The 26,700-nt window shown below is 33.2% G+C and overlaps 1 protein-coding gene across 2 annotated transcripts in view; it reads left to right on the top strand.

Moving 5' to 3' along the window:
* The window catches only part of CTNNA3 (catenin alpha 3), a 1,378,877-nt gene that overhangs the window by 348,760 nt on the left and 1,003,417 nt on the right, over positions 1-26,700 (top strand). For both annotated transcript variants that reach the window (XM_006915590.2, XM_006915591.2), the window contains exon 7: positions 2,255-2,458. In XM_006915590.2, the coding sequence (XP_006915652.1) occupies positions 2,255-2,458 (204 nt within the window). The remainder of the gene's footprint in view (positions 1-2,254; positions 2,459-26,700) is intronic.

Consider the following 26,700-nt stretch of genomic DNA (forward strand, 5'->3'; position numbering starts at 1 on the left):
CATTGTGGAAATCACTCCTATTTCATCATCTCAGTGATGTCCAGAAGAGATAATTCTTTATTTCAGTATGTCTCAAACATCCAATGTTTATTTCATAGAACATTCAAGTTATTTTTTAAAAACTTACCTTTTTATTGATTTGATGACAAGGTTAGTGAAAACTTTTTTAGGGTGTGAATAGGAAGACAGTAGTTTTAGGGTAAATTGAGAAGCCTATGTGTGGGTAACAGAATAGGCAATGGTTTGAGTTCAGATAAACTGGAAGAATCTGAAAAGTCTTAAATGTCAAGCATGCAAAAATCCAAAGGCTGGAATAGTTTGAAGAATGGCCTTGTAGAGCAGGAAGTGGAATGAACTTAGTCCTATAATAGAGGCTGTTTTCTGACATACAATTACATCTAAAAACCTTGAAATTACTAGTTTCTTCTTGCAGTTCTTATAGTCAAACATTTCAAATTTAACTTTTTGTACTCTTACAATACTAGAGACATGTTAACTGTTCCTATTACATCTTCTAATTTCATATGAACAATCGTAGAACAATTGTGTTACCTTCAGTGTCTCTTCTTAGTGATGGTATCATATTAGAGGTACATTTTCAAAAAAACGTTTTTAATTGGTTTAATTATTGTTATGAAACATTGGAGTGGAATTGTACTAAATTAGTGAGCCAAAGGAAGATATGGTAAAAAAAAAAAAAAAAAAGTGAGTGAAATTAAGAGGTAGTTTTAAATGTAAATTAATCCTTGACTGATGGCCAAAGCCTATCCATGATTGGGATTATTGTCTCATCAAAAAGATTATGTATTAGATAAAGAAAATGTTAAATTTTGCATTTGTAAATTTATTTTCCTTTTTTCCTTACTTTTTTTCTATGTAAAAAAGAGTTTATATTTTATTTATTATAACATATAATATGTGAACATTACTCAGTACTAATTTTCTTTTTTTCTAATTGTTTTAACTATTTCTTTTTCTGTAATAATTTTCTCTTTCTAGTTTGGCCCTAGAATTATAGCATTAAAATTTTATCCTGGCTACTTTTGATATTTATCATAATGTAATATAATGATCAATGTAAGATTATATATATACACACAACATACATATACTTTTCACTATATCTGTATATATAAAATTTAATTATAAAATTACGCACTCTGAAAATAAAATATTTTCATTGTTTATGTTTGTGTGCATGTGTAGATTTACACATATGCACACATTTTGAAGATTATTTCATGATTTAATTTTATGTTAAGGGTTATTCAGAGAGCTTTTATTTGATGCTAACTCTTTTTCCAGTTACAACATTATGTCTAAACTTTAGAAAGGCTTTTGCTCTTGATGTATTTTAATAAAGGACCCTTAGAGCCTCAAATCTTCCATCTTTTCTTCAGAGACTATAGATTATCTTGACTTCTATTGCTTGAAGACTTATATCTAATGGAAACCTTAAATATACCATGTCAGTTTCCAATAGTGGAAAATAGCTGGAAGTTATAATAGATAACAGGACAATGGAGTTTTACTTTTTCAATGAATAATTACAATTCAGAATTCTCTTTGATATGTTAGTGTTAAAGTTAATTAGAGTGTATGATTTCCAGTGAGGAATAATAGAAATAATACTGAATTGGGTATTCTAAGACCTGGATACTTGTCAGAACTTCACTGTTTATTTGCTCAGTAACTTTGGGCAAGACAGTCTCACCTTCACTCACTATCAGTTGAAATGTGTGGTTAACAATGTTTTTACTGCCTACTTCTTTATAGTATTGTCAGAATATGATTATATATGGGGAAATATTATGTAAACAATGAAGTTCTATATAAAGACGACTATTGTAAATAATAGTTAATGTGCAAGGCATGGCATTAAACATTCATATTGTTCTTATAACAGTTTTATGAGACAAGCAACACTAATATATCAACTTTAAAGATCAGGAAGATGAGGCTCGGAGTGCATGAGACACCTGAGTTAGCTCGCACTTTTGGTGAGAGGGAAAGGCAAGATTTGAATACAGGTTTGTCTGACACTAGAACTGATGCTGATAATTGTACAATTTTTGTCACTCTCCTTAATAATAATTGCTACATAGAATTATGCATAAACTGGGGGAGGCAGTAAAATTGCAATTCTTTTTATTATTATATCTGAATTCTAAATGTAAAAACAAAATAATATTTATTTTTTTATAAAAATAGAATGCTGTGGAGTTCTAACTATCCAAATGTGTTTTTCCTTTAGAATTTAATTGTCTTGGATCCACTCTCAGTGACTGAGGAGGAAATAAGACCATCACTAGAGAAACGTCTTGAAGCCATTATCAGTGGGGCTGCTCTTTTGGCTGATTCTTCATGCACGAGGGATTTCCATCGAGAGCGGATTATTGCAGAATGCAATGCCATTCGCCAGGCTCTCCAAGATCTGCTTTCAGAGTATATGAACAATGTAAGTAGCTGGTTTCACCTATTCCATATGTTGGGTATGTGCTGAGTTTCTTTCTGTGTACAAATGTGATAAATTACAAATTAGTAGATGATTTTAAATAGATTGGCTTTTTGAGTGGGTTCTCCTTAGGTTGCTCACAGGATACAGCAGTGAGATAGGAGTTTCAAGGGATGGAATCCAGCCAGAAGGTTATTTGCATATGATTGTTTTGTTAAATATTAGTTGAAGAAGGGCATCAAGATTGGAGAAAAGGAACTGGAGTTGCACATCAATTTAAAGGATGAAAACAAGATGAAGAAAAGGGCAGGTTGCTCAGAATGAAGTTGGTGAATATCAAAGTTAAAATTTAGATAGTATCAGATAAAGTCAGTGCTTCAGGGATCAGGGACCATTTTTCAAGGTGTAAAGAGCTCATATAGTTTGGATAGCTCTTAACTTTTTTCAAATGCAACATTATGTCTTTTTTTTTTTTTTGCAATTTTATCTAATCTCTCAGGAATATTAGAAATGCTGTTTAAATTTAGACAAATGCAAAAATAGTTGTTTCAAGATCCTTTTTTGTTTCATTTGATATATAGCCTTCATATATATGTATAGCTACATTTACTTGGAATATCTATCACTATCCTTACATTTAAATCTTAGTGTCACTTTTAAAATGAAGAAGGAATTCTTGAAGACATTGTCAACTATATAGTGGTCATGAAGCCTTATTAAATAATAGAACTCAACAAAATGTTTTGTTCATCTGCCTTATTATAAGTGGAATGATTCAAGGGTTATGAAGGTATGTTTTGAAAATTCTTAGTTTCATATCATATAAATTTCGGGATGTGAAACTGAATAACTTGGACTGTTCAGTATAAGTAATTTATGTAAATAATTGAAATGTCCTAAAATTAGTATTAAGGACCCTTCAACACATTTGCTATATCTCTGTACTCTTAATATTTGGTGACTTTGGCTCCTGACAAACAATTTTTTGCCTTTCAAGAAATCAAAGTTGTAAAGCAGGTTTTGTTAATAAGGAGAACATATTAGTAATGTCATGTCCTGCTTCTGAAGCTATAATAACCTTATTTCTAGCATATAATACATTCTTCATGAAAGATTTTTTAAGAGAATACATTGGTTACAAGAAACTCAGAAGATAATATTGTTTTGGAATTTCTTCTCCCTTGATCTGTAAGCTATTAAATTTGTATTCTCTCTTTATAGATACAGATATAGTAAAGTTACATGTAAGTTTTATTTTTTCTATAAATTATAAAATTATAGATAAATTCCCTCTACCAAATGTAGATAGAGTTATTTTATTCTTTTAGATACAAACACAAACGGATGTACATACATATACTCAGCTCACGTGTAAAGGAAGGGTTGGTTATGTAATTGTGGAGCCCAGTGCAAAATGAAAACTCAAGACCTCTTCTTCAAAAATAGGAGGAAGAAAGCAGCTTTTTCTATAGTTTCAATTGATTTAATAAAGGTTATTTTTATTTACTATTTAATATTAAGTTCTCTAGGGCATAGAGTTACTGTAGGAGCTTGCAGGCCCTCACAGGTGTCCCTGTCCCTGACCCATGTCCCCAACCCACTCTGCTTTGTGCCAAGGACCCCACCGGGAGTGGAGGGTGGCAGCAGTCACTGGGTGGGGGAACAGGTGGCTGAGGACCTCTTCCCGGAAAGCACTGGGAGGCAGGACTGCATATGAGTATAGGGCATGTGCTTTGTTTCCCCATCAGACTTCACTTCTAAACACAAATTCAAAGTAAAATTGTTTATAATTTCAAGACTATGGTAGCAGAGCATTAAAAGCCAAGCGTGAGGCTCCTTTTTGAGCACAGAGTCCTGTGTGCAGTTACAGGCCCCTGAAGCTTGTCCTCTACATAATAAACATATATCACATAGAAATAGTGGTGATTTTATGGCTTTTTTCTACTTTAGCTTAAAAACTATTTAGGTTAAAAATTATTCATACCAAGGGTGAAGTTATGGGCGCATTCTGCCCTGGGTAGAATCATTAAGAAGGTGCATTGTCTCTAGAAATTTATAAACAATAATAAAACGAACTAAAAGTTGGTCTATTTTATAGTGTCATCATGCACCAGCAACTCTAAATGTCACTGATAAAATGTTTTTCACAAAATTCTTTTGTTTCTCTAAGTTCTAAGCAATTGCTGTGGTTATTGTTTTAAAAATATGTATATATGATTCAAATTAACATGTTTTTATGATGATCTTTTAATAAACATTCTTTCTACATTGAAATAGAATATTCAAAATAAACAATGAGGACACAGTAATTTTAAAGACAAAGAACTAGAAATAGAGTTTATTCAATTCTATTATTTTTCACGATCACTTGGAATTTTTTTAATTTAAAAATTATAACAATGAAACTTTTTGTTAGGTAAATGTAAATTTCATACATAAAATATTTCATTGAATACAAGTAATAACTTTGAAATTTATTCTTTTGAAAATTGTCACTTTAAAGAACAAATCACGAAAATAACGATTATTACTGAAATGTAATTTTGTTATGTAGAGGATAGACTTTATTTAAAGAGTATCTACTTCAGACATCAAATATGCTAAGCAAGTCATTACAATATGTTTGTACTTTTCTATGTCTTACTGCTCTTTCTTTTAATGAGGATTTAATCTGAAGTTCAGTTTCAAGGCCCATTTGTCAAGTACACAAAACTTATATTACTAATATCCTTCTGCTAGATATTTTGGTTTTAAAACAAGGCAAATTCTGTCTTAGAAGAATTAAGTGGAAAGATACCTTTTCATTCATACTATCTAAATAATTAAGATCAAAGGTAAGTAGCTTTTCTTTTTTGCTTGTCCAGATAATTACCTTAATTTTAATTTTTTAAGGGTATACTTAATTATAGGAATCCAAATATTTTTGTTATTTAATTGATTAGACTGCACCACTATTTATGCCTGATGGAGGCTGTTTTCTTTCTTTCTCCTTCCCCCATATTTTCTCTTCTCCCCTTCTGGCAAAGGAGTGCAAACACCTCCTGCAATACCCCTCCCTCATAGTATTTCCGTCTTTAGAACTCTCAACCAAGATTGAATTCCTCTGTTTACTCATCTGCCTTCTCCACTAGACAGGAGCTCTAGGAGAGTGTCGACTGTGCCCCTGGCCCTTAGCACAGAGAGTGCTTTCCAGGTAGCAGGTGCTCAGTAATTATTATCTGGATACAGGTAAATTGAATTTAGTGCTTGCTTCTTCTCAGTTTTTTTAAGTTAAAATGACCATGTACCTGATATAATTAATTTGTAGTTATTTGTTATATTTATGTGATAACTGTGGAGAATAGATGGAGAAGGGATAATGGTCAGAATAGGAACAAATGAATGGAGGAGCACAGAGGTGAGAAAGCTTGTTCTTTGGGTGATCTAAGTATATTTATGTATTCCTTTCTCCTAGGGCATAATGTTAAATACTTGTTGAGGAAGGCACTTTTTTTTTTTTTTTTTTAGGGAATGAAAGATGTTGTGTGTATGGGTGATGTCTGGAGATTTGCTCTGATGTTGGAGTAGAGGTTAGAGCAGCAGTAGCTAAATTTATGTGATGGTGGTCCACATGATCAGAAGCCCATTTACGTACACATTATATTAACATTTTATTGATACATACAACCCATTAATAATAAAAAATACGAGTTTACAGATTTATGAAGTACACCAAGAGCATTGTAATATTTTCTTTATATAAAAAGTGCAGCATTTTGGGCCTATTGCTAGTATGTGACAGAGCCAATAAATGAACATTGGAATTGAACAGCAGGAACCAATTTGGAGAAGTGTGGAGTAAATGATCAAAACACATTTTCAGGTTTATTTTTTACTCTAGGTTCATATCACAAATGATGCTTCTCTTTAACTGTTTCATCAGCTTTTATGAAAGGGAGTGTACTTTCCTGAAACTAGCTGAACTCAAATCTTTCTCAGTTACTCAAATATTTTAGGACAGCCGCTGTACTTAAATCCTCAACTTCTTAATTTAGGAAATATTGTGTCTCATTTGGTGATGTCTGGAGATCTGCTCTGGTGGGCTTGGTTCACTTTTCAGATAAGTTAGAAGCTTTTGTAATTGAGCTATGTTGGTAAAGATAAAATGCTTGATGATAATTCAAACAGTAAAGACAACCATGAAAATTTAAAGAAAGAGTAATACTTATATAAGAATCTATGGATCTCAAGGCTTCAAATTTTACAAGTCTTTTAAGTCCAGAGAAGTGAGAAATTAATACAGTTTATATTATTCTCAGGGTCAGTTCACATGATCAGTTTGAGTCTAAATAACTTTACTTCATTAACAGAGCAGCAGATCTCATTTTTTTCACTGAAGCTCTATGTTCAATAAGTTTAGTATCTTGTCACATTAGTATGAACTAGAAGGAAATGAGACCAGATGGGTCTATAACAGATAAATCAGACAACCCTTTAATACATATACTTAATACTAATACCATTTAATACTAATACTTAATACTAATATTAATGATTATATATGTTTGCCCAAATATTTTACTTTTAAATTTTTATATCTGTAAATATATGTCTTATATATAATATATACATATTTTTATATATAAATAAGTTTTCATATATAAATATATGTATATATTTACTTAGTTTTCTATTGCTACTGTAAAAATTTACTACAGACAGTGGCTTAGAAAACACAAATAATTATTTTACAGCTTTGTAGGTCAAAAGTCTGATATAAGTCTCACTGGCTTAAAAATGATAATGTCAGCAGAGCTGCATTCTCTTCTCAAGTCTGTAGGGAAGAATCAATATTTTGCCTTTTACAGCTTGCTTCTAGAGGCCACCTGCATTCCTTGGCTCACATCCCTCTTCTTCCACTTTCAAAGCCAGCTATGTAACATTTCTCTGACCCTGCTTCTATCCTCTCACATCTCTTTCTTGGACTGTAGACAGGAAACGTTCTCTACTTTTTAGGATTCATGTGATTATATAGGGCTCTTGAGATTATTCAAGATAAAACATCCCATCTCAAAGCCCTAATTCTTAATTACATCTGCAAAGTTCCTTTTGCTATGTAAGGTGACATATTGATAGGTTTGGGGAATTAAGGTATGGACGTCTTGGAGGCCCAGGACATATACTATACCAGTCTTCCCTAGTCCCTTCTGTGGAATCAGCATCAATTCTTACATTTTAAATCTATTTTAGTTAGTATCCCTCACTCTCTTTAAGCTTCATGCAGGCCGGTTGCATATCTGTTTTATTTACTATTTTATATCAAGCCCCAGGCACAATGCCCGACATTTAGAAAAAACTGAATTGTGTTTTTGGATAAATGAAAGAATGAATGAAATTATTGCATTTTGTGTATGCCATGCAATGGAGAAACAGCTTCTCTGACATTAAATGAATTTCAAATACCTACTAAATTTATATGATGAACTGCCTGTTATAAAATGTCTAATTTTGCAAAGTATAGGTCTCCTCTAAAATTCAATGCGAATATTCAGAAAAAAAGTTTTCTCATCACAGTCTCTGCATTTAGATTCACATCTGGCCATATTCCAAAAACAGGATTTTTACTTATTGAAAAATATACCTCAGAGAACATTCGGAATCAGAGAAAATTTAACTTTTATCTTTTAAAAATTAGGAGTATATTTTACTAAGATATTTCTGCTGATTTTGTTATAGTTCCAGGACTGGTTAGATCCAGTTCATATTCTCTGATTTACGATGTAGTTAAGGAATTCTTCATGTGGATGGGGCAGAACAGGGAGGCCCTCTGATGAAGGAAGGGTAGAGGGAAATCAGTTTTTTTTGTTTTTTGTTTTTTTAATGATGACTTTCTATAATTGAGGTAAATAGACCTAAATGTGGGTGGCCATCATGTTTTAATTCTAAGAATCAGCAGACATGGTTGTTTTTATGATGGTGGGTTGAAATTATATTGATGTTCTTAAGTTTAGATGTCTTGCCGGAGAGGATTTTCAGGTGATGTAGAATTATTGGTGAAGTTAACTCTTAGATAAATATTATACTATAGGTAGGTATTAGAGAGTTGAGCAGGAGATGGCATTGCTAGAGTAAACGAGTCAGGCCTGGGCTGCATTCAGGGATCAGTTTGTATTCCTAGACCTCTCACTTACCCAATATTTTCTTCCCTGAGTGTCTTATGTGAAAGCTCATTGTTTGTTCTCATTATATATTTGCTGAGAGAGTAACTAATCAAATGGAGTGGATTTTGTTATTCAGAGAAGTATTTCATTTGTATGTCTTGGAGTTAATGCATTTCCTGACTTAGGGAATTATAAAGATTCAATAAAGCCAACAAAGATATGTTCTGGAGTTTTTCTTCCATATAAGGCCTCCATCTCTGTCCTAAAAATCCATTTTGAAAATAATTTCAGCCTTATTTATCATGATGATAAGGTAAAGCAGTTAGGATGATCTATATGCAATGACTGTTTGACTACTAGAGACAGGTTAAAATTAAAATTCTAAAAATATGAAGGCAGCTTCCCAATCTATTTTCTTTCTTTCTTTTATTATTTTTTTGGCTTGCAATGCATATTAGAATTGGTCCATTATGTGATCAGGTACTGTATTAGATGCTTTACATATTTATATTCTTAAATTTGTTTGTTATACCATGGTGGTGGCTGGCTTTTGAGTGATTGATTATGTTGGAGACTTTGTTTTACAGTTTATAGATACCTGGATTTTACAAACTCAGCCAACTGGAGAGAAATAAATAGTATCCTATATAGATTTTTACATAGTAGATATGGCAAAAACAGAGATGAACCAAGCTCAGATTAGAACATGAGATCAAAGTGCAAGAAAATATAAAGGATTTGTCAGAATTAAAGAGACTGGAGACAGATATTGAAGCTGGGATATAGGAGCCAAAAATACAGCAATCAAGGAGTTGAGAGAAATAATAAATGGTGGGGATATGGTTAAATGAGAAAAATTTTTTTTTCTTCTTTGCTTTCTTTTCTGTGCCTAATTTAAGGACTAGAATTAGACAGGTATTTAAGTCTAGGAATTGTTTTGGAAAAAATAGCATTATCGTTTTGACTATTATATATTCCGAGCTGCTTTGGAGTCTTGTCTTATTCCTCTCCAAAATGTTCCTGAGTTACTTGGTTGACTGATTCTTAAATAATTACTCCAAATCTTTTTTGGCAAGTGAAGTTTGTGCTTATCTAAATCTGGCATATAACGTTCACTTTGGGATTTCAGAGGGACTTGTGCAGTGTACATTGGGGAAAAAGAGGCATCTAGATTTCTCTGTTGGGGGAATGGATTCTACTCATAGATCTGTCCTTTGTGCTGTAATATTCTAATCTCTCTTAAAAGTAAAAGTTAATAGAGTCCTACAGGTATGCAAGCTACATGATTATTGAATTAATAAGAGAAGCTAAAATAACAAAAGTAGGCAGCCATTTTATAAAAAAAAAAAAGTGGGGAGACTAACTAGATAGAGCCAGTACACAGGAAGAGAATAAAGTAATTTGTGTAAAATAAAAATAGCTGAAAATTAATAGAAGATATCCTAAGTCACAAGACTTAGAGTCCATGCAGAGAGCAGTGAAAGTCCCTGAAGGTTATAATCTCTAGGCCAAAGAGCCTAAAGGCTAAGAGTGTTTTGTCTTAATATTTTGCCTTCAAGCAGAAACAGCCATGATTTCAATATTTGTGAAGCAGGTCAGTCATTCACTTTGTGGATTGTTTCAACTGATCCTTTCCCAAGAAACTAAGGCTTTTAATCTCCAGAGTATAGGCAATGCTTATACAGTTCTTGGAAATTACTGCTATTTTTTTTTAAACATTGGACTTTACTCAAAGTTCTTTGTTACATAAAAAGAGAAACAGTTTAAATGATAGAAATGACAGCAATGAAGTAGGAAGCAAGACTTCTGGTATGAAGTATTGGTTCAAACTTGGACAAAAAAATAAGGATCCTCACCCTAGCATAGTTCCTACCTAGCAGATGATATTAGAATGAAGAGAAAGATTATTGTCTTAGATCAGGTACCTTGGAAGCCGACTCTAAGAGAAAAGTTAGCATGAAGTAGGTTTATAGGAGCATTCTCTTGGGAGACACATGTATAAGGAATTGAAGAACATAGCATTGGGCAGAGGGAGAAGGAAACTTGTAATACAATTCTATGGGGATCCCTGGAGCTGTAATTGTCCTTCACAGTTGTCCCACAGTTAGATGGAGAAGCATCTTTTTATTTCTGCAACTGCCAATCATTACTTATGGGTCTTGCCTAAGAGCAGTATAACCTTGGATGAGGGCAGTTCCTTGGGGAAGAAAGAGCTGTGAGCCATCAGTAGCTAATATTTCTAGCTGAAAAGAGGATCTCAGTGAAGCACCACAGAATCTACTATAACAATCACAAAAATAAAATAAAAAATTTTTTAGTAGGCCTTGAACAATGGGATATTACCCCATGGTAACAACTATGGACAGTATATTTGGCCTTTTATAGTATTTAACTATCTACTGATAATGTTCAGAAAATTATTAGGGTAATCATGTAATTTATCATCCAAACCGTGATACTTTTGAGAGGAAAAAGGTGACTCTAAAATAGTTATCAGGACTTAACTGATCTACAAAAGGCATAAGTCAGGATTTTTCCAAGCAGACCAAGATGTATGACCACCTGGAAATTATGTGACTGTATATGTACTATAGATAGGATAATACACATGAAGGATTTTAAGAAGAATTTAACATATTTTATAGACAGATTCTGTACTGGACATAAGATAGTTGAAATATAAAATTTGAATTTAAATTCTCTGAGTGTTGCAATTTCTAGTCACATAATCTTCTAGAAACACTGCTGAGAATTGGTGATTTCAGTCTGAACAGTCACAGTCTTAGTTGTCAAGGGGAATCAGATAAATAAACAAGTGAAACAGAACGTGACACGAGTTATACTAAGTACAATAACAGCACCAAGTAGGAAGTGGTTAACTCTCCTGGGGTCAATCAGGGAAGGTTTCACAGAGGAGAGTTCTTATGCTGGCTTTGACGCATGGAAATTTGGGAACCCCAAAAAGGGTAATAGCTTGTGCAGAGGCACAGAAGTAGGAATCAGTATAGTGTATTTGGTGTGGAGAATATAAACAGTTCAGCTCGGATGAAATGTAAGGGAAAGAAGGAAAGGTGGGATATAAGACATTGTACTAACCATTAATTTATAAATAGGATTTTTTCAAATATTTGAGAAACATAATTTCTTTGCTTTCAAAACAAGCCAAATTTCAATTTAAGTTTCTTTCTTTAATGCTAATCAATTATGAGTCACTCATAATATCACCTTAGCTGGGTTATCTTTATAGATAAATTTCCATTTGTGGTACTGTGATTTATAACAGGAAATACATATTTGGCCTTTGTCCCATTTCTGGCACTGAACTCTTAAAACCTTTGAAATTTTCAAAGTGATGAGAGTGATAAAGGTATCTTTTGTTATGTTAATGATGTGACTTTGGACCAAAGGATGGAGGCAGGTTGCCAGGAGAACCAACCTGTGATTAAAGGATAGAAACTTTCAGTTTTATCCCCCTGAACTCCCAGGGCAGGGAGAGGGGCTGGATATTGAGTGCAGTCTCCACTGGCCAATGATTTAATCAACTTTGCCTATGCAATGAAACCTCTATAAAAATCCAAAAGACTGGGTTTAGAGCTTTCGGGGTGGTGAACACATGGAGATGTGGGTAAGTGGCATGCCTGGATATGGCACGGAAGCTCAGGACGCTTTCCCTATACCTTGCTCTATGTACCTCTTCCCTCGGGCTGTTCTTGATTTATAAAAGTTAAATCTAGTGAATAAAATGCTCTGAGTTCTTTGAGCCTCTAGTAAATTAATGGATCTTGAGGAGTAGATTATGGAAACATCTGATTTATAGCCAGTCTGTCAGAAGTACAGTTAACAACCTGAGCTTGTGACTGGTATCTGAAGTAGAGAATGGGAGACAGGCTTTTAGGACTGAACACTTAACCAGTGTATCTCCAAATAGATAATGTTAGAATTGAGTTGAATCATAGGGATACCTAGTTGGTGTCCAGAGGATTGCTTGATGGTTCAGGGACCCCCCAACCCCATTGGAATTGGGACATGAACCTTTTACTGTTGAAATATATTCAATATTTTCTTAGTGAATTTATAGTTAGGCTCTGAATAGAAATGTTATCTTACCATTGTGATATAAGTTTAGTATCAAAGGCCAACTTTTAGCTTTACTCCTGTGCTAAGGTATATTTAGCAGGGTGAGATACAGATAAGCAACTTGTGTAGTTGATTTGCCTAGCTATTGGCTATATTAACAATTAATTGAAGAAGACTTAGTGATCTACAAATTGCTAATTGCCCCATTGTATTTTTTGGTCCTTTTTTTAAATCAGAAATGTTAATATATGTTTTTAAGTCTTGTAAACACAATGAAAGAGCTTACTCTTGACATGAATTTATTCACAAGTTTTCTTCTGGAAGATAAATTGAAACTAGATTTGACTTAGTGTTTCCTTAGAGATAACTATCATACTTTGTGCCCGAGAAACTCAAGCAAGGTTGTTGAGTGGCAAAACTTTATCACACAGATAGTTTGTTTTAATGTCCCAGAGCAGCTTTTAACTGTTTTAGTTTGACATTCATACAAATTTGGAATATATTTCTAGTACCTTAGTGGATTTGGATTTTGAATATGATTCAGTCTGAGGGCATTGTACCTTGTTTGAAAAATATTTTTCTTTTCATTTGCATATAGCAAGGATACATCTATAAAGAGTTTTATCTACCTGTAAAAGCTGATTACTGTCTGGTAGGCAAAATAATGGCCACCCACAGATATTCACATTCTAATCCCTGGAACCAATGAATACTTTACCTTACACGGTACCATAGACTTTGCAAATGTGGTTAACTACAGGGAACTTGAGATGGAGAGATTTTCCTGGATTAAATAAGTGGGCACAATCTAATTACGTGAGTCCTTACAAGCAGAGAACCTTTCCTAGCTGGATCAGAGAGAGGGGAGATGGAAGAAGGAGAGATTCAAAGCACTAGAGAGAATCAATTCATCATTTTTGGCTTTAAAGATGGAGGAAGGGGGCCATCGTTTAAGCCATTAAGTTAGTGATAATTTGTTATAGCAGATATAGAAAATTAATATATAATCTTAATTAGGGGTCATGGTGTCTACTTTTATACAGAAACTGTGAGCAACTTTGAAATTCTATGATTTATGCACTTATATATTTATTATATAAACATAATGTATAATATAAATATAAATATAAAACATATTTATATAATAAATATATGAAATATGAAATATGTATTTACATGTCAGAAAAGGGAATCAGAGTTTTATAGAAATAGCAAAATATTAATCTTAAATGTGCTTATGTATCTCATAGAAGATTTAGCATGAAGTAATTAAAATGCATAAAAACCATTGCCTGAAACCCATATTTAATGGTGTAAACACCATGAACTGTAGTAGTGCTACACAATGGAAAATATGATTTAGTTTATTTTCTGAGACAGTTCTTTCCAATGGAAATATTATGCAAACTAGAATAATATGTGAGCTACATCTATAATTTAAAGTTTTCTTATAGCCATATATAGTAAAAGGAACAGGCGAAAAACTATTTAAATAATATACTTAATTCTATATATGCAAAATATGTAATCAATATAAAAATTGGTAACTGTACTTAATATGAGATAAATGAGTCAAAATTTACCTGAAGATTATTAGCCTAATACACTGAAAGAAGGATAACACCATTGCTAAAAATCAATAAATTAGGAAAAATATATTTTACTATTAGTGTCATAATTTTTGACCAGTATGTGGATCTTTTCACAATACAATTTGAAAAATGAGAATAAAGATGGTAACTTAAGAAATGGCAAATAATTCTAAATGCATTTATCATAAAACTCAAGCACTGTCACATTAATAATTAATGTCCATATTCACCTATGCTTCCCACTGTTATAATTACATGTTTTTAATAAATTCATATTGATATATAATATGATAAGCTAAATTAAAATTTAACATTTATATCTAAAAGAGAAGAGGCTACTTATAATTCTCTATACATTGCTTTTATCTATTATATTTTGCCAAAAGGAATTATAGTAAGCCTTTTATATAGCTATGGCTTACCTTTCTAGAAGGGATAAGCTTTATATAAATTGAAGGCAACTAGCTTGTAAAAAGAAGAGAATGGAATTAACGTTCATAATATGCCTACCATGCTTTTTCATCAGCAATTTCATTCTAGCTACACAATAAAATCACCCAGGGATCTTCTCTAAAACATTCTGATGCATAAGTGCTATATCCAGAGATTCTGATTTAATTGTCAGTGGTGGAGCCTTGGCTTGAGAATTTTTTGAGGTTCTCCAGGTGATCATAATATGAAGCTAGGATTGAAAATAAGTTTTTCATACTTTATCTCAGGTCATCATCGGAACAATTTGACCAGATAATTTTATTATCCTTTTATTTAAGATTCAAAAATTAGATTTCAGAAAGGCTGAGAAATTTGCCTAAGGGAATAAAGAAAGTAAATAGTAGAATTGGATTTCAAACCCAAACTTCTCTGACTATAATGATCTTTCTAACCCCTATTTTGTTAAATAGAAAACCAGAAGTATTAATATGAATTAATAGTAGAAATTTGTATTTTATTTTACTCCTGAATTTAGAAAGAGGTGGAATAAAGTATTTTACCTTTTATTTGCTAGCAAGATACCACTTTCTTCAATGAACTAATTAATTGCCCCAGAAGATAAAGTTGTTTTGTATTTTATGCCATTAAGGTATGGAATATTTTCTGCTTTCAAAATGTTCCTTCTTTTTCATAGATAAACTATGTTGAAAAATTATGGCTTTTAGAGCTGCCTATAAAAGATAAGAAGAAAAGTGCTATATAAAAGTATTTAAGGGACATATAAAATAGATTATATTAGTCAACCATTTTGTTTTGTCTATCGCCTTTCAGGGATAAAGGTGATATTTGTTATAAAATATGATTTGTTAAATAACAACCAGACTCAAACAAAATTATTAATAACTTTGTTTTTTAAATATATTCAATGTTTAAGTATGTAAAAATATACATACATATCAATATTTTGTTTATACTTTAAACAAATCTATACATTTGTAAGCTAATATATGGATACTTGATAACTTTTATGAAAAGAGTAAAAGGTTAGCGTGTAATTAGAACTCGCTAGCTGAATATAAATATAACATGCATTCTATTGCTTTCCATCTTAAAATATATTATCAATGGGCTTTAAAAAATAATCATACCAAAAGTGATATTACCAACTCCCTAAGGGCAACGAATTGCACTAAACTAGATTTCATATTTCAGAGAAGAGATGGGTAATGTCTCACATTACAAATCCAATAAGAGCTTTGCCTTTGATCACTCGCACTACAAAGATTAAATCAAGGTATTGTGAGAAAAGGAAAAGCCCTTGCATGCTTGCAGATTTCTAGAAGAAAACACTTGTAAATTTTTTAGCTCCACTGGACAAGCATAGAAGTCATTTAGACCTACTTTTTTCATTATATAAACTACCTACAAAGCTTTTGCAGTGGTTCATCCTTCATTCTTGACCCCTCCAATCCTATAACTACTGCACTTAGCTTACTATTCCAAATTGTTAGTATGAGCTGCAAGACCTTGCATGATCCCTGCCCTGCCTTGTCCTATACCACATTTCCTTTCAGCATCAGGAACGAAGTCACTGTGTCCTTCTTTTAGATCTTCATAAGCACTGAGGTATTTCCCACTGCAGGGTACCTGCAAAAAAAATTATGTTTTTCTGGAATATGTTGTCTCATTTTCACCTCCCCATTCACCTAACTAAAATCTCCTTATCCTTTAAACTATAAAATAGAGAGGCCTTCCATATCATCAGTCATTTAATTTCAAAGTTGGTCCTCTTTTTTAAGTACCCTGTACATTTCTTTCATTTCTAACCCAATTCATAATTATATATTAATTTTTGGTATTATTATTTTATGTCTGTTTCACCACTAGGCTACTGGCTTCCCAAGAGCTTGTAACATGTCTTGTTAGTTCATCCTTACATCCTCATCTTTTGCAATGCCAGGGGCATAACAGAAGCTAAATAAATATTTACTGAATAAATGAATCAACTGGTTACTAAAGGAAACTGGGTAAGAGTAGAGGCTCTGGAGTCAGGTTGTCTCAGTGTAATCATTGGTTCGGCTATACAATGGTTGTCAATTCTTTCACTTGGAATTTTACAGGAGCTACTTATAGAGTTATTCTAATAATTACGTGATAATAAGTAAATTATCTAGCACAGGGCATCAAGTAAATATCAGTTATTAATAATTATTATCAGGACACAGGCAATATTTCATTCATGCCTTATGGTATATATGTACATTCATGTACGATGTATGTATATATATGTATATGTATGTATGTATGTATTTAAATATATGTGCATTTTTTCATTTATTATTGTTCTTTTAGTAACCAAACGATCCCATCTTATAGATTGGGATGTATTACTTTTTCCCTGTTAGGCTTCTAATTACCTTATCAACATTTCTTTTTCTAAATTTTCTTATTATAAAGTAAAACTTGCAAACTTTGGCAGCCCTAGATCAGTTATTGTTATATCATCAGCATAAACAGAACATCATACTATTATTAATATTCTTGACTCGACTCAGTTTTTATTATCACTAGTGTTGTTAGTGAGAGAGTAGAAAATTACATTTTCACTAACTTATACCAGATTTTCTATTAGAGTGCAAGCTGTCTATATTTGGAAAAATATTAAAATGAACCTTTTAGAGTAAAAAAACAAGAAAGCAACATCAGATAAATAGATGCAACAAAAGAAGAATTGTAAATGGTTCTGCATAAGAAAATGCAAAGAATGTTATTCTAAAAGGGAAGTGAAGAAAGAGCATGGAGGGGAGAGGACGAAGAGTTATGACATAGGATGAGTCTTATTCCTATAAGTTGAGAAAGCATGCCCAGAAGCAAGAAGCATATCTTTCATCAATATAGATATAAATATTCCAAACAAAATATTATCAAAAGAATTCAGCAATATAGAAAAAGAATTATACACCATAACCAAGTAAGGTTTATTCCAGAAATGCAAGGTTAGTTCAGTATTTGAATATCAATATAATCTACCATATTAACAGGCTAAAGAAAAATCACTTGATCATGTCAACTGATGTTGAAAATACACATTTCTGCCAAAATTCAATACTTAATTATGATAAAAAACACTCTCGGAAAAGTAGGAATAGAGAAAAATATCTATATCTTCATTTTTAGAAATCTATAAAATAATTAAAGTTAACATTGTACTTAATGGTGATAGACTCTTTTCTTTCCTACTAAGGTCACCAAAAAGGCAAGACTATCAGCTCTTCACACTCTTATTCAACATAATGCTGGAATTTCTAATCAGTACAATAAGACGTAAAGGAAATAAAGGGCATACAACTTTAAAAAGAAATAAAACTGTATCAGTTTGTACATGGCATGTATGTCCATGTACAAAACCCCAAGGAATCTCAAAAAAGAAAAAGACTCAATAATTAACAGTGAAATAAAATCTAATTACAAAATTGGCAAAAAACATGATGAGCCATTTCACTAAAGAGTACAGGTGGCAAATAAACATATAAAAAGATGTTTAATATCATTATCCATTAAGGAAATGCAAATTAAGGTCATGGTAAGTAATGACTACATACCTATTAGAATAGCTAAAATAAAAACTGGTAAAAATACCCAGTGCTAGTAGGGATTTAAAAACTAAACATTGATTTAACATACAACCCAGTAATCACCTTTTTGGGCATTTATCTCAGAAAAATGAAAACTTATGTCTATGTAAAATCTTGTACATAACTGTTATAGAAATTTTATTTGTAATAGCCCCAAACTGGATACAATAAATATGTCCTATAATACAGTGGTCCCCAATCTTTTTGACACCAGGGACCAGTTTCATGGAAGACAATTTTTCCATGGACCAGAGTTGGTGGGGAAGACGGTTTCAGGATGATTTAAGCACATTACATTTATTGTGTACTTTATTTCTATTATTATTACATTGTAATATATTACAAAATAATTATACAACTCACCATAATGCAGAATCAGTGGGAGCCCTGAACTTGTTTTCCTGCAATTAGACGGTTTCATCTTGGGGTGATGGGAGACACTGATACCTGAAGTGTGTTGCTTATGTCCAGTCTACTCTGTAATCTCATTTTGGTTGCTGTCACTGCAGAAAACCCTGCTTCACAAAGATAGGATGTGGGAAATGGAAGCAGGCTTTTCAGGGCTTTTGTGGCAATCTCAAGATGTTCTGCCTTGACTTTAATCCAGAACGTATGGAGATTGGAAGTTGTCTCAAACATGCTTTTAAGGCCACCATTATTTGCGATCTCAAGCAGTCGATCCTCTTCTAGCACAGAAAAAGTCGATCCACCTGGCTTATTTACAAATGGGTCATGGATTCATTCCCTCCCAGTTCGAGGGTCTTTTGTGGCTGGGAAGTAAGTAACGCTCAAAATCTTTTGAAAACTGAGGTAGGTGATCATGCACCAGCTGGGAGAAAGAAGGCCCTGGCTCAGTCTCTTTCAAATCTCTGCTAATGTTTGAAACATGTCAAAAATCCCAATATGCACTCATTGCTCCCTAATTCCAGTTTGGCTTTGAATGCAGCCACTTTATCAGCTGACTTGAACACAATTGTTCTCCCCTGAAGTGACAGATTGAGTTGGTTAAGCGTTTGAATGTGTCACACAGTAAGCAAGTTTTGCGACTCATTCTGTGTAAGTGAAATGTGCTGCCAGTGGTGACTGTTTTTCTGAAAGAAATCTCTGAAGTGGCTCTCATAACTCAAAATCTTTGGCCAGTGATCTACCTTTAGAAAGCTATCTCACTTCTGTGTATAAGAGAAGACCTGTGTGCTCTGTGTCCATCTCCTCACAGAGCTACGTGAACAGACGTGAGTTAAGGGCATGTACTTTCATGTGGTTTATAGTTTTATTCACATCCTGTAAAATGTTGAGTTTTTTTGGCTAGCCAGCATTTTGCTATGGATGATATAGTACATAGACTCACATTCATAAGCAACCTCTTTGACCCAAGTAGTGAAATCAGAAAGACATTCAGTCATGTCAGCCACTCTGTGTGTGCATATACTGACACAAAACAACCAATTCAGTTTTCCTGATATGTAATCATTCAAAGACTTGAATAGTTCTGCAGTTGTGATGTTGGTTGGCAACAAAAGTGCACATAACATATCCTCATGCACATCCTCCTGAAAAATATATCCCACAAAACAAGCATTGTCGCCTTGTTGTCAACATCAGTAGACTTGTCAATCTGGATGGCATACCACAGTGATTCATTAATTCTAACAATTGTGCCTCGATATCCCCCGCTATTTCATCAATTCATCTAGTTATGGTGTTAGCTGAAAGAGGAACACATGCCACCTTTTGAACTGCAGCCTCTCCTAAAATTTCACGTCAGATGTTCTTAGCAGCAAGTGGGCTTCTTAGCTTTAGCAATGCAGTTAGCCACTAGGAATGATGCTGTCAGTGAAGAAACATTTGATGAAGTGGTGGCCTTCTATAATTGCTTCTGTTCTTTGTGTTCATGTTTTTCTCTTTTGAAAAACTCCAGAGACTTGCCTTTTAATGCAGGGTGCTTGGTCTCCATGTGGAAAAGCAGTTTTGAAGGTTTCATGGCTTCGTTGGATAGCAGGTCGCCACATATTATACAAAGTGGGCTTGGAGAATGTTAATCACCTCTTGCAATGAACCCGTAATTTAAGTAGGACTGTTGGTACTTTCTTTTAAATCCAGCTTTCTTTTTGTTGGCGGTCTTAGAGTCTTCTGCTGTCTCATCGTTGGGTCTTTCCCCCTTTTCAAAGAAGCTCTCCAGTGATGTTTGTTTTTTACTCATTTTGGCTAGGGTTAGCCAAAACTGTGACTGAGACAAGTGCACAATATGGGAAAGAGGCATGGATGGAAGTGGTAAATAAAATAGTAGGCAGGCCACGCATGGACTAAAATAAGTGTCAGATTCTAACTTAAAGCCTGCCACCAGATGCAGCTCAATTGCCACTTGCCACTCACTGATAGGGTTTTAATATGAGTCTGCAAATGATTTATTATGGTTTCTGTGTAGTCAAATCGCTCTGCTAATGCTAATCTGTATTTGCAGTCACTCCCCAGCGCTATCATCACTACCTCAGTTCCACCACAGGTCATCAAACATTAGATTCTCATAAGAGCACGAACCCTACTGTGAACTGTACATGCAAAGGATCTAGGTTGCATGCTCCTTATGAGAATCTGATGCCTGAAGACCTGAGGTGGAGCTGAGGTGGTGATGCTAGTGCTGGAGAGCAGCTGCAAATACAGATAAAGCTTTGCTTGCTCGCTCTCTGCTCACCTCCTGCTGTGCAGCCTGGTTCCTAATAGGCCACGGACCAGTACTGGTCCACAACTTGAGGTTTGGGGACCCCTGTTATAATAGGTGAATGGTTAAATGAACTGGGGCACATTTATAACATGGGCTACTACTCAACAATAAACAGGAATAACCTATCAGTATGTAAAACTTGGATCGATTTCTAGGGCATCAATGCTGAGTGAAAAAAGCCAGTCTAAAAAGATCATATACTATATGATTCCATTTATAAAACATTTTAGAAAAGACAAAGTTATAGACATGAAGTTCAGATTCATATTTGCCAGGAGTTAGGAATGGTGGGGTGGGGGTGGCAGGTGTGAGAGATAGGTCTGGAGGGCTCTGATTATAAAGTAGTAGCAAGTGGGAGATATTTGTAGTGATAGATTATTTCTGTGTATTATGCTGGTGATTACATGAATCTATACATGTGATAAAAATATACACATAATTTATATCAATATGTCAACTTCCTGGTTTTGATATACTATATTTACATAAAATGTAGTTAATGTGGGTAACTGGGAAAAAGGTAGACAGAACTCTGTACTACTTTTGCAACTTCTTTTGAATCTGTAATTATTTCCAAATAAAAGCTTTTTAAAAAAATCTTAGTTTCTAGTATTTGAGAGGCAAAAAACACTTTATTAACCCCCAAATGAGAAAGGATGGAAAGATTTCTACATGCAGTATGAACAGCTGAATATAAGATAAAAGTATCATCAAGTAGTTCAGTTAGTTCTACTTTAAAAACTTCGAGATTTTATATAAAGGTCAGAAACTAGATAAAATGAGCAGTCAATACTTGTAAAAGGGTTGTAAAATTAGGAAGAGTTTTCATTTTTACCAAAGACAATATGATTGTCATATATAGTGATTATCATATTTCTGCTATGCACTAAACAAAATTATTTTTTCTCTTCCCAGTTGTAAGCCAACTGCCATACTTACGGTACTGGCAACTTTGTGGGGGATTTTGCATATTTCTTTTTCTGAGTGCCTGCTACTCAAAATTGCCAAGGAGGAAGGGAAACTTAGTAACCACAAGAGACTGAATGAATATTTGCCTGTGATTTTTCTGCAGTGTAAATTATATAATCACTCAGTATTCAATGGTTGTGATTCAATACCACTGAAAATAGCAGATGATCATCATGTACATTGTGGGAATATCAATTGTAGATCACCTGGAATGTTTCAGTCACTTCTTAAACATAGTCATAGGCATCATTTTAGTATAAATGCACCTAGACACAAATAAGCCTTGTTAAAATGGAATTCTCCTAGAGGGCCATTTACCTAGCTTTTTTGTTTGCTTTACACATTGTGCACTAGAATCTTGATACTTAGAATTAGATAAGGTTTACCCTTAAGGTTTATTAATAAAATTTTGTGGTATTTTTATTGTTATAAAAATACCTAAAAATTAAGTTTTATTTTTAACCTAGGACTTAAAGAATATGAAAGATTTTTGGAGATTAACTAAATCCATATTTTATAATAGGATCTATTAACAGATTTCTCTCTATATATCTACTTACTAATATCAGTTTATCTTCCTCCTTAAAAGCGCTTGTTAATAACTCTTGATCACTGTGGCTAAGGAGAAGGTCTGACACATCCTCTATACCATCTAGGCAGTTCCTTATATTTGGCATTAAGGTGGTTTGGTCCTTCATGCTCTTCTCAAAGTAAAGTCTTTGCCAATAAACTTTTGTAGTATTCACATTACTATTGCTGTGTAAGAAACCATCCCAATATCTAGTGGTTAAAGCAATAGCTTTTTATTCTTCCTCATGATTCTGAGATTTGACTGGACTCAGCCAGGATATCACACATCAGGTCTCTATATAGCTGCAGTCAAGTTTCAAGTGAAGATGCAGACATATGAAGGTCTGAATGGGCTGAACATACAAGATAGCACACTCAGGGTTGGCAGTTAATGCTGCCTTTTGGCTGAGAACTCAGCTGAGGCTAACCAGAGTATCTACCTGATTGTGACCTCTTCATGTGGGATTCCTAAAGTATAGCAACTGCATTCTGAGAGGGAGTGTCCCAAAGTTGAGCATTCCAAGAAATTTAGGTGAAATCTAAAAGGCTTTTTATGACATAACCTCAAAAGTTCCAGAATATTACTTCTGCCACATTTAATTGGTCAAGCAAGTTGTCAAGAAGGCTATTAAACTCTACCTAATGCTGGAGGAAAGGCAGTCAGACCAGAAAATATGCAAAATGGGAGATACTATTGTGGCCTTTTTTGAAATACAATCTACTACATATGGAAAGTTTTATTTTTCTCCAATATGCTAGTATGAAAAATATAGTGGCCTTTTTGTGTTTTTGTGTTTTTTTTTTTAGCAGTTAACACCAGAAATGGCAGCATGATGATATAGTTCTTGGCTTCCCTGACCTAAGTATTTTGTGTCATTTTTCTTTCATTACCTTTCCTAACAGCAGCATCATTAAAGCTGAAGAGGCATGGAGGTGGCCAGACAACAGACACTCCTGGTAGAGAAGGCCTTTCTGCCTAGGGCTATACTGTGGCTAGTCCAGATGTACTATACATGTAAAATGCACACCAGATTTCAAGGACTCAGTACTAAAAAGAAATACAATCCATATGTATATGTATTCCATGATATGTATCATATGTTAGGGTTCCGTGGAAAAAGATTCTTTCGCTAAAAAGAAAGTTTGACAGACACCAATTTAGAATATAAACTCTTATAATGTGGAACTATGCTAAAGAGTACACCAGAGTGTAAAAGGAAAAAATATGTTAAGTAATGGCTTCAGACTTTCTCTCGGAGAAGGAATTGTCTTTGTTAAGAAAATACTCGTTAAATGACTTGGGCGCTGAATGCAATTAGATAGTATGAGATAAAAATTTAGTAAGCAAAAGATAAAGCATGAAAGAGAAAGCTAAACTGCTTTGTTGTTTAGGGGAGAATACAGTAGGGGAGAAAAGGCTTTGAGGAAGAAAGGATGGACAGAAAGGATGGCATAGCAACACGGTAGAAAAGCTTGCGTGACTTTGAAGAACAAGAATTTTTAATGAATAATCTTAAATTTGCATTTATGATATAAATTTTCTTTTTCAAACCTTCAGTGAGATTTACTAAACACCAAGTTTTATTTTACGTGAATCATGGAAAATGGCTTATTTCTATATATGGGTCCTGCTTTGCAGGATGCTGTGATAATCTATAAACAGGACTGCTTTGATTGAAGTAGAAGCTAAAATATGAGCCTGAGCATAGAAATCTCTAGTGATTTGCAGAGACTTTGAGAAGAGCATCAGGCTTTATACAAGTCGTATAAAGGAAGTCTGAACTACTTATTACCTAGAATGAAAATGGAAAGACAACTCTAGCTCATGAGTTAAAGGTCTTCTGAGGAAGATAAAGCTTGTTTTATTATTGATCATCTGAATAAATTCTCTTTTTTTGTTTACAAATTTATTTAAAATGAACAATTCACTTTTAAACTTTCCCATATGATATTTGGTGTTGTTATTGTTAATAACCCTTTCCCTTGCTTTCTGAAATAATAAAATATATTACTTGATTTTTCTTTGATTCACCAAAAGGTCACATTGTGATGGAAAATTTGATAGCATAATTCTCCTGTGGTTCTACATACTCACTGATGAAATTTGAGCAAAAGAGGCAAAATGACATTTGAGGATTCTCTCTACTGTTCTGTATTTCTGGTTTAGTTATTTTGGGGAAATATCCAAAGGAAGGCCTTTTTCTTGCTTTGTTGAGACAGTAGAAATATTAGAAAAGCAAGCCTTATAAGCAATATGGTCTTAAAAAAGATAGAAAAATGTCATTTTGATTTTTAAAATAACTGGAGTAAAAGTATTTGTATTTTGAAGACAGACTGAGGAGTTGGCCATCTGTGCATCACAGGAAAAAAATTCCATTAGGGTTTTTTGAAGATGTATGTAGAGCTAGAACTAGGAATGGGGAGTTACCTGTTGCTATCCATTTATGAAATACAAAAAGGCTAGCCATGTAGATTGAATTTCAAGTAAATCTTTTCTTTATTTTTTTCATACCAGAACTCAAAATAAGGTTGACAAATATGCTAGACAGGATGGGTTGTTGGCCTTTTTACATCTTCTGGTAATACAGTGCATTCAGATAATGCAATCTGTCCATAGTCTTATTTCCCTATTTATCACTGGCTTTGAGCTAGTGAGTGCTCAAGTTTTGCATTATGCAGTATCATTTAAAAGCAAGTGTTCTTATGGTTTTGAGGACATCTAATAATCTCAACTCTGATATTGTCGTGAATCTTCTTGACTCCATTTTCTAGTTTAGAAACTCAAATTTGGAATGGCTTAATAATTAAATGTATTCTTCTTTGGAGAAGCTTCAAGATAGTTACTAATATGATCTTTGCAGGATGAGGGGCAGTTGCATTAAAGTTGAGATGAAAATTTTGTTCCTCAAATAAATAAGTTAGTATTTAAGCAAATAGCCAAAATAAAGTCATATTCTGGTTAACATTGATATGTATGCTGATTTATTTATATTTATTCATTTTCTAAATACAGTTAATCTCTTGAGTACATTAAAGTTAATTTATTTCAGACAAATTAAATGTAGATATTTAAGAATCTTATGTCTGAAGTTCACAAATCGAAATTCCATGTAACTTCTAAATATACTTTTTGAACAATCAAAAGATTGACTTGTTGAAAAGATATTTGCTGTTCAAAATTTAATTATTAAAAATGATTTTTCCCCCTGAGATTAAGTAATAATATATACTGGCAATATGGTATTTAAATGTGTAATTGATCTTAAATATATTGATCTTTTATAACCTTCCTATTGTCAGTACTAACTGATAAAATCTTTTTGATAATTTGATTTATTGAAGCCATTTTGAAAAATGTGCAATGAGATATTCTGGTATATATAATTTGTGAATAATGCCAATAATTAATTAAATAAAATAAAAATGCTTTATTATTCATTGTTTCTTAATTTTCAAACTCAGAAAAAAGTGTTATCAAAATGCCAGAGTAGACTGATAGCAAAAAAAAAAAGGAGTTAATAAGTTTGGTCAGGGACAGGATCTTCATCCTCTCAATGTTAACTAGGGGCTAGGTACTGTATCGACATTTTACATACTTTTATTAATTTAGTCTCCATATAAAAGTCTCAGACTCTAGCATTACTATGTGGTATTAGGCCAGTTATCTACCATCGTCATATGAAAATCATACAAATAATTTCCTGTCTTTTAACAAGAGATTAGTCCTTAATTTAGAAGTTTCATATTACCACCTCTCTCCAACTTTCTGTACAAATTGTTCCTTCACTTATGGTTGAGGAAGAAAAGTTTTGTTTTCAAGCTCTGATTGTTCCTTGTACCTTATAGTAGATCAGTGACAACTCACCAAGATATATCAATGTGAAAAATAAGTAAGCATCATGATCACCTGAGAGTAAACTGGGAATATTGCATGGATTTTGTGTTGGGTATTTACTTTGAAAAGCACTTTTTTTTTTTTTTTGGTCAGGCCTTTGCTTTTCTTGCTTTCACTTGTCCTGCGTGTTAACAGTGGCCACAGTGGAGGGCTGAATTATGATTTTGAATTAGCCATAAGGACAATTTATCCATTGAAGAATAAATTTAAATA

This window comes from Pteropus alecto, unplaced genomic scaffold, assembly GCF_000325575.1.
Source record: "Pteropus alecto unplaced genomic scaffold, ASM32557v1 scaffold155, whole genome shotgun sequence".
In the NCBI taxonomy this organism is placed as follows: domain Eukaryota; kingdom Metazoa; phylum Chordata; class Mammalia; order Chiroptera; family Pteropodidae; genus Pteropus; species Pteropus alecto.